Source organism: Salmo salar, chromosome 24, assembly GCF_965601325.2.
Source record: "Salmo salar chromosome 24, fSalSal1, whole genome shotgun sequence".
In the NCBI taxonomy this organism is placed as follows: Eukaryota; Metazoa; Chordata; class Actinopteri; order Salmoniformes; family Salmonidae; genus Salmo; species Salmo salar.
The window spans coordinates 30,427,936-30,437,063 of NC_138314.1; the positions used below are offsets into that span (position 1 = coordinate 30,427,936).

A 9,128-nucleotide genomic window follows, 5' to 3' on the forward strand; every position below is an offset into this window, starting at 1 on the left:
CATGACTTAAATCCTATACTGTAAATAATGACATGTTATTCAGTACTGTAAGTTAAATGCATGTAAGTAATGCTGAGGTGGTGTGTAAATATGAATACAGCAACACCGACAGTACAATATGTGGTTGTGTTTAGGCTAGAGATGAGGAGAAGAACCGGAGAAACAACAAGGAGAGTACCAACCAGGTGATGCATGACCTGGTTGGCCTTCTTCCCAACCGCTCTCTAATCCCCCCTCCTGCGGAAGAAGCACCCCCACCAGGTCAGTTCATATAGCCTACTCTACCTTCCTACCATCTCCACTCAGCGCCACCTGGTGGTTAGATGTTTTTTTGGCATTAAGAAAAAAATGTGAACCCACTTCAAAGAACAATAGAAGAAAGAGTTTGTTTTGAGTGAATTGTATCATAATATCATTCCTAAGCAGAGCTGTCAAAAAGTATTCACACGACTTGGACTTTTTCCACATTTTGTTGTGTTACAGCCTAAATTTAAAATGGATTAAATTGAGATTTTGTGTCACTGGCCTACACACAATACCCCATAATGTCAAAGTGGAATTATGTTTTACATTTTTTTAAGCAAATTAATTAATAGTGAAAAGCTGAAATGTCTCACTTCAGTAAGTATTCAACCCCTTTGTTTTGGCAAGTCTAAATCAATTCAGGAGTAAACATTTGATTACCAAGTCACATAATAAGTTGCATGGACTCACTCTCTGTGCAATAATAGTGTTTAACATGATTTTTGAATGCCTACCTCATCTCTGTACCCCACACATACAATTATCTGTAAGTCTCTCAGTCGAGCAGTGAATTTCAAACACAGATTAAACCCCAATGACCAGAAAGGTTTTCCAATGCCTCGCAAAGAAGGGTACCTATTGGTAGATGAGTAAAAATAAAAAAGCAGACATTGAATATTTTGAGCATGTTGAAGTTATTAATTACACTTTGGATGGTGAATCAACACACACAGTCACTACAAAGATGCAGGCGTCCTTCCTAACTCAGTTGCCGGAGAGGAAGGAAACCGCTTAGAGATCTCACCATGGTGACTTTAAAACAGTTACAGAGTTGAATGGCTGTGATAGGAGAAAACTGAGGAAGGCTCAACAACATTGTAGTTACTCCATTAACCTAAATGACTGAGTGAAAAGAAGGAAGCCTGTACAGAATATAAATATTCCAAAACATGGATCCTGTTTGCAATAAGCCACTAAAGTAAAACTGCAAAAAATGTGGCAAATAAATTAACTTTATGTCCTGAATACAAAGCGTTATGTTTTGGGCAAATCCAACACAACACACCACTGAGTATCACAGTAGCGATGCGTGGGTAAAATCACTGGGGAAGAAAGAAAAAATGCCATATTGCAACCTATGGGTTGTGATGATGCATTATTTGCTCGAACACCTGTTAGTTTATACCGTTCTTTCAGAAAGTATTCAGACCCCTTGACTTTTTCCACATTTTGTTACGTTACAGCCTTATTCTAAAATGGATTACCGTAAATTCCGGACTATAAGCCGCAACTTTTTTCCCAGGCTTTGAACCTCGCGGCTTAAACAATGACGCGGCTAATATATGGATTTTTCCCGCTTTGAATTTATTTTTCTCCAAAAAAACACATTCTGTGACGTGCTCAGTTTTTTGCCGGCATGAAGCTTTCATTAGACCAATGAAATTGCCGAACGGGTTAAGGTCAAACAACTTTTTTGTTTACTGTTTAGATTAAATTGAGCGCTCTCAAACTTCCCATCATTCTAATTACAGTAGTCATTGTGTCACCCTCATCCTGGCAAAGACACAGAGAAATGCATATGATGCGGCTTTCAAGTTGAATGCGATTGATCTGGCTGTTGGAAAAGAAAATAGAGCTGCTGCACGGGAGCTTGGTCTTAATGAGTCGATGATAAGACGTTGGAAACAGCAGCGTGAGGAATTGACTCAGTGCAAAAAGACAACTAAAGCTTACTGCTAATTTTTTATTTTTTGTTACAAGCCGTGTTTCGTTAAAGCCTATTTATTTTTTGTTACAAGCCGTGTTTCGTTAAAGCCTATTAATTTTTGTTACAAGCCGTGTTTCGTTAAAGCCTGTGTAAAGTTAATTTGTTTCAATGTACCGGTAGGCACCTGTGGCTTATAGACATGTGCGGCTAATTTATGTTCAAAATAAATAAAAAAAATAAATTCAGTGGGTGCGGCTTATATTCAGGTGCGCTTAATAGTCCGGAAATTACGGTACATGTTTTTTTCCCTCATCAATCTACACACAATACCCCATAATGACAAAGCAAAAACAGGTTTTTAGAAATTTGTACAAATGTATTAAAAATAAAAACTGAAATTTTACATTTACGTAAGTATTCAGACCCTTTACTCAGTACTTTGTTGAAGCAGCTTTGGTAGCAATTACAGCATTGAGTCTTCTTGGGTATGACGCTACAAGATTGGCACACCTGTATTTGGGGAGTTTCTCCCATTCTTCTCTGCCGAACCTCTCAAGCTCTGTCAGGTTGGATGGGGAACGTTGCTGCACAGCTATTTTCAGGTCTCTCCAGAGATGTACGATCAGTTCAACTCCAGGCTCTGGCTGGGCCACTAAAGGACATTCAGAGACTTGTCCCAAAGCCACTCCTGCGTTGTCTTGGCTGTCCTGTTGGAAGGTGAACCTTCGCCCCAGTCTGAGGTCCTGAGTGCTCTGGAGCAGATTTTCATCAAGGATCTGTCTGTACTTTGGTCCTTTAATTTTTCACTCGATCTTGACTAGTCTCCCAGTCCCTAAAAAACATCCCCACAGCATGATGCTGCCACCACCATGCTTCACCGTAGGGATGGTGCCAGACGTGACATTTGGGATTCAGGCCAAAGAGTTTAATCTTGGTTTCATCAGACCAGAGAATATTGTTTCTCATGGTCTGAGAGTCTTTAGGTGCCTTTTGGAAAACTCCAAGCAGGCTGGCATGTACTTTTTACTGAGGAGTGGCTTCTGTCTGGTCATTCTACCATAAAGGCCTGATTGGTGGAGTGATGCAGAGATGGTTGTCCTTCAGGAAGGTTCCCCCATCTCCACAGAGGAACTCTAGAGCTCTGTCAGGGTGACCATCGAGTTCTTGGTCACCTCCCTGACCAAAGCCCTTCTCCCCCAATTGCTCAGTTTGGGCGGGCGGCCAGCTCTAGGAAGAGTCTTGGTGGTTCCAAACTTCATCCATTTAAGAATGATGGAGGCCACTGTGTTCTTGGCCACCTTCAATGCAGAAGAAATGTTTTGATACCCTTCCCCAGATCTGTGCCTCGACACAATCCTCTTTCGAATCTCTACGGACAATTCCTTTGACCTCATGGCTTTGTTTTTACTCTGACATGCACTGTCAACTGTGAGCCCTTATACAGACAGGTGTGTGCCTTTCCAAATCATGTCCATTCAATTGAATTTACCACAGGTGGACTGCAATCAAATTTTAGAAACAGGATGCACCTGAGCTCAATTTCGAGTCTCAGAGCAAAGGGTCTGAATACTTATATAAATAAGGTGTTTCTGTTTTACAAATTTGCAAAAATGTCTAAAGACCTGTTTTCTCTTTGCCATTTTGAGTTATTGTGTGTAGATTGCTGAGGATTTTTATTTATTTAATCAATTTTAGAATAAGCTGTAACTTAACAAAATGTGGAAAAAGTCAAGGTGTCTGAATACTTTCTGAAGGCACTGTATGCCTTGCCACCGTGATATATAGGCCTAAGGTCGAGCCAATAAGAAGAGTGGGACAATGAATTCAACAACACCTTTGTTTAATCACAAAACGGAGAGCAACATAGTTCAGGTGGAGTCCACAATGCATATGCATATTGCACGTAACAAACAGTTACATGGCCTACAGGAAGGTCAATGAAGTTAATGTTTCCGACATTTTCGGGCTACTAAACAGCTATTGATTTTGAACAGTTATCGCAAGTCACAAAGAAAACAGCCCTATTTCAACTTCAACATCATCAATCAAATCAATTATGCTTAGTCTAATACAGTGACAACTAGATTCCCAAAACAATTTAGTCCAATTGATGTAAGCTAAATATCAGGTGGCTGTCCATGTTACTGATTCCTGTGTGTGTGTGTGTGTGTGTGTGTGTGTGTGTGTGTGTGTGTGTGTGTGTGTGTGTGTGTGTGTGTGTGTGTGTGTGTGTGTGTGTGTGTGTGTGTGTGTGTGTGTTTGTGCATAAGTAGAAAAAACATGTTGACTCACCCTACTTGTAGAGAAATGCCAATGCCATCCTCCTTTCCTTCATGTTGCCAAAACGGTCTATTAGCCTGTCATACAGGACACACTTTTAGTTTGTATTGTCCTAGACTGCCTGACTAAAATGCTTGCTCGCAAGGCTAACTTTCTTTTATTGGCAACAATGAGCCAGCTAGTTAACATTAGCCTACTACATCTAGCTACATATTGAACTTCAAGCCTCTCAGGCCAGGGGCATAATATATGAATTTATAGTCGGATCCCAATCGCCGTTATAATCATTGGTCATTATGGAGAATTAAGTAAAACTACAAGTCCAAATCCCTATCTCCATCCATGGCTAATTTAGGAAAGTGCCAATTTTAACTAGCTAGCTATCCACCATAGTACAACAACACAACAAGATGCAACAATTCAACTTTTCTCTGTCAATGATGTTTGGCTTTTGATGTTTTACATCTGTGATATGATTGGTGTGAAGCCAAATCCAAACGGATTTCCCATAACACTTTTTTTTGGTGCGCCAAGATCATTCACAGTTGAGCTCGCTCAGTTTAGCTAAATGCTGATTGGCTATTCATTTATACTTTTTTAATCAAGGGAGGCCACATGCTCGCTGGCTTCCCTTACATTCAATGCTACTGGTGGCAACAATATCCTACTATTTTTGACCAGACAGCATCAGATAGATGGGCTACACATACAGAGACAAAGGGGAGATGTTTCGCTCGCTTGGATGCTTTCTCTGATGAGATACATTCAGCCTCTTACAAATTGGAGGGAAATTCTGAAACACAGAGAGACAAAAGATACATCATTTTATGTATTTGTTACTTTGTTCTTTTTTGGTGGTGGCTGCATCATGTTATGGGTATGCTTGTCATTGGCAAGGACTAGGGAGTTAAAATAAAAATACATGGAATAGAGCCAAGCACAGGCAAAATCCTTTAGGAAAACCTGGTTCAGTCTGCTTTCCAACAGACACTGGGAGACAAATTAACATTTAAGCATAGCAATAACCTAAAACACAAGGCCAAATATACACTGGAGTTGCTTACCAAGACAACATTGAATGTTCCTGAGTGGCGTAGTTACAGTTTTGACTTAAATCAGCTTGAAAATCTATGGCAAGATTTGAAAATGGCTGTCTAGCAATGATCAACAACCAACTTGACAGAGCTTGCATACTTTTTGAAAGAATAACGTGCAAATACTGTGCAGTCCAGGTGTGCAAAGCTCATAGAGACATACCCAGAAAGACTGATTATAACATGCGTTGAATCAGGGGCGTGAATACTTATGTATTTATTTTGTTTTATGCAAAAAGAAATCTAAGAACATGTTTTCACTTTTTCATTATGGGGTATTATGTGTAGGTGGGTAAGAAAAATAAATATTTGATCCATTTTGAATTCAGGTTGTAACACAATAATATGTGGAATAAATAGCTGTACATCCACCCCGTTTTTGTCTTTTGCTTTTTCAGACAACATGAGCGAGAAGGGCAGCAAATATTCCAAGGTGGCAAAACGTCCAGGAGCAGCTGTCAATGTCAAGGGGGTTAACCTTCAGAAGGATGTTTCATTGGCAGCACCAAACTCCCAAGCGGCTGTGACCCGCGCCCCAGGCCCAAGGGGGTCGCCTGGAAACGCCAGAGGACCACCCCCAGGGCCGGGAAGGGGCAGAGGGAGGGGTGCACCTCCTCCTAGATGCTAATTAGGTGAAAAACAGGGTGCCAAGATGGCCACACCACCTTCACAAATCAGGCTTTACACAAGCAAGAAAACGGACTAAAACACTTGGACTTCAGAAAAGTTTCTTGTCGTTTTCCCTTCCAAAACGTTTTGTGTTGCATGTTCTAAGGAAAAAGACCCTAGGAATCTGGCCAAAGGTCTAAAGCCTGTAGGCAGTATTTGTAACACCCTCACAATCATGACATAACAGCATCCTAAATCCTATTTACAAACAAACAGATGATCAGATTGTCTGTGACCAATTTAGGGAAAGCTTATTTAGACTACTGAGTGTCTCAGCATGCTGTAAAACATTAGTTAATATTAGCTTCAATATTTGAATATCTTACTCCTTATTTATGTGTTTAAAAGGCATGATATTCAGAAATGTTATTTTAATGAAATATACTGCAACATCTGAACGTTTATTTGTGAGTAAAAACTACAACAAAGGAAATTGTGTTTAATTTACTCCAGATACATAATATTTCTATCAACTTAACAATTGTACGTTTTTGCAACAACTTGCCATTTGGTCCCGTTTGTAGAGGATTGTGGGTCATTCAAATCTGTTAGAATTTATAATACTTTTACACAATGTTGTATGCATGTTTGAAGTATATTTCTACATTAGTGTTAAAGCCGAACTGTAAAGCTCAAATCAACATACAACATTGATTTACACGTCGATGTTGGGTAACTTTGTTGAACGTGATGTTCTAAAAATGCTTTTAGAACATAACATTATACATTAGGGCCGTTCCATGTCATTTCTGCAACTCATGACACCCACCCAATCTCAGATTGTTAGAACAGATAAGATTAACATTCCTGCAACATTATTTGGTTGAAATATAATTAGATCTCTGAAATATTAAGCTAATGGATTGCACCCAAATTGGCCATTTTAATTGATAGGATTCATATAATATTCAATAAATATAGTACCTAACATCTGATTTGGACAAAACTTGGTTCTAACATTGAGTAAGACATGAGGAATCCAAATAAATTGTCAAAAGCCACCGACGGACCCCCACATCAATCCCACCCTAACAATGAGTATACAGTATCAGTTTTCTATGTCTGACAAGTAGTATGGAACTGTGGCTTGGAGTATTGTTTCTTCATCCTATGTAATGTATTCTCAGTGTGTCACGTTCGTCGGAAGGATGAGACCAAGGTGCAGCGTGGTAGGCGACATTTTTTTTTCCTTTAATAAAATGAACACCGTCAAAACAACCAAATACAAGAACGAACGTAAAGTTCTGCAGGCTACACAGTAGCTAACAAAAACAAGATCCCACAAAAACCCAGTGGAAAAAGGCTGCCTAAATATGATCAGAGACAATGAAAGACAGCTGCCTCTGATTGGGAACCATATCAGGCCAACATAGAAATACAATAATCTAGAATGCCCACCCAAATCACACCCTGACCTAACCAAATAGAGAAATAAAAAGGCTCTCTACGGTCAGGGCGTGACAGTACACCCTCCAAAGGTGCAGACTCCGGCCGCAAAACCTGACTCAATAGGGGAGGGTCCGGGTGGGCATCTAGCCTCGGTGGCAGCTCCGGAGCAATAGACCCCGCTCTCTCGGGACATAGACCCCGCTCTGCTCGCGGATCTGCCATCCTCGGTGGCAACTCTATTTCGGGGGACATCGCCAAAAGCTCCAGACCGTGGATTGTCCCCGGAAGCTCCGGACCGTGGCTCGTCGCCGGAGGAACGGACCGTGGATCGTTGCCGGACGGACCGGACCGTACCGTAGATCGTCGCCGGAGGCTCTGAACTGGGAACCCCCGCTGGAGGCTCTGAACTGCTGACCGTCGCTGGAGGCTCTGGACTGTCGACTGCCGCTGGAGGCTCTGGACTGCCGACCGCCGCTGGAGGCTCTGGACTGCCGACCGCCGCTGGAGGCTCTGGACTGCCGACCGTCGCTGGAGGCTCTGGACTGCCGACCGTCGCTGGAGGCTCTGGACTGCCGACCGCCGCTGGAGACTCTGGACTGCAGACCGTTGCTGGAGACTCTGGACTGCAGACCGTCGCTGGAGACTCTGGACTGCAGACCGTCGCTGGAGACTCTGGACCGTCGTTGGAGACTCTGCACTGCGGACCCTCGCTGGAGGCTCTGGACTGCAGATCGTCTCTGAAGACTCTGGACTGGGGACCCTCGCTGGAGGTTCCGGACTGGGGACCCTCGCTGGAGGTTCCGGACTGGGGACCGTTATTGCAGGTTCCGGACTGGGCACCCTCGCTGCAGGCTCCGTGCCATGGATCATCACTACAGGCTCCGGGCCATGGATCATCACTGGAGGCTTCGTGCCATGGATTATCACTGGAGACTCCGGGCCATGGATTATCACTGGAGGCTTCGTGCCATGGATCATCACTACAGGCTCCGGGCCATGGATCCTCACTGGAGGCTTCGTGCCATGGATCATCACTGGAGGCTTTGGACCATGGATCATCACTGGAGGCTTTGTACGTGGAGCCGGAACAGGTCTCACCGGACTGGGGAGATGTACTGGAAACCTGGTGTGTGGAGCAGGCACCGGATACACTGGGCCGTGGCGGCGTACTGGAGGTCTCGAGCATAGAGCTGGCACAACCCGGCCTGGCTGGATGCTTATTTCCGCCCGGCAAATGCGGGGCGCTGGCACAGGACGCACTGGGCTGTGAAGGCGCACCGGAGACATCGTGCGCAGAGCCGGCGCAGGATATCCAGGGGCGAAGAGACGCACCGGAGACCAGGAGCGCTGAGCCGGCACAATCCATCCTGGCTGAATGCCCACTCTAGCACGGCAAATGCGGGGCGCAGGCACAGAGTGCACTGGGCTATGAATGCGCACTGGAGATACAGTGCGCATCACCGCATAACACGGTGCCTGACTGGTCACACGCTCCCCACGGTAAGCACGGGGAGTTGGCTCAGGTCTAAACCCTGACTCCGCCAATCTCCTCGTGTGCCCCCCCTCCCCCCCCCCCCTTTTTTTTGGAGCTGCCTCTCGGGCTTCCGTTGTTGCGCTAATTCCTTGTATCGTTGCCGTTCCTCTCTTGCTGCCTCCATCTCCTCCCTTGGACGGCGATACTCTCCACTCCACGTCCAGGGTCCTTTGCCGTCCAGGATGTCCTCCCATGTCCACTCCTCCTGGCC

The 9,128-nt window shown here is 44.0% G+C and overlaps 1 protein-coding gene across 1 annotated transcript in view; it reads left to right on the plus strand.

The window, feature by feature from the left end:
• LOC106585352 (transmembrane channel-like protein 2-B) overlaps positions 1-6,365 on the plus strand; it is a 28,141-nt gene extending 21,776 nt beyond the window's left edge. Inside the window, exons 18-19 of the mRNA XM_082968382.1 lie at positions 135-261; positions 5,724-6,365. Of these exons, the coding sequence (XP_082824508.1) occupies positions 135-261; positions 5,724-5,953 (357 nt within the window). The 3' untranslated portion in view covers positions 5,954-6,365. The remainder of the gene's footprint in view (positions 1-134; positions 262-5,723) is intronic.
• The last annotated feature ends 2,763 nt before the right edge of the window (positions 6,366-9,128 follow it).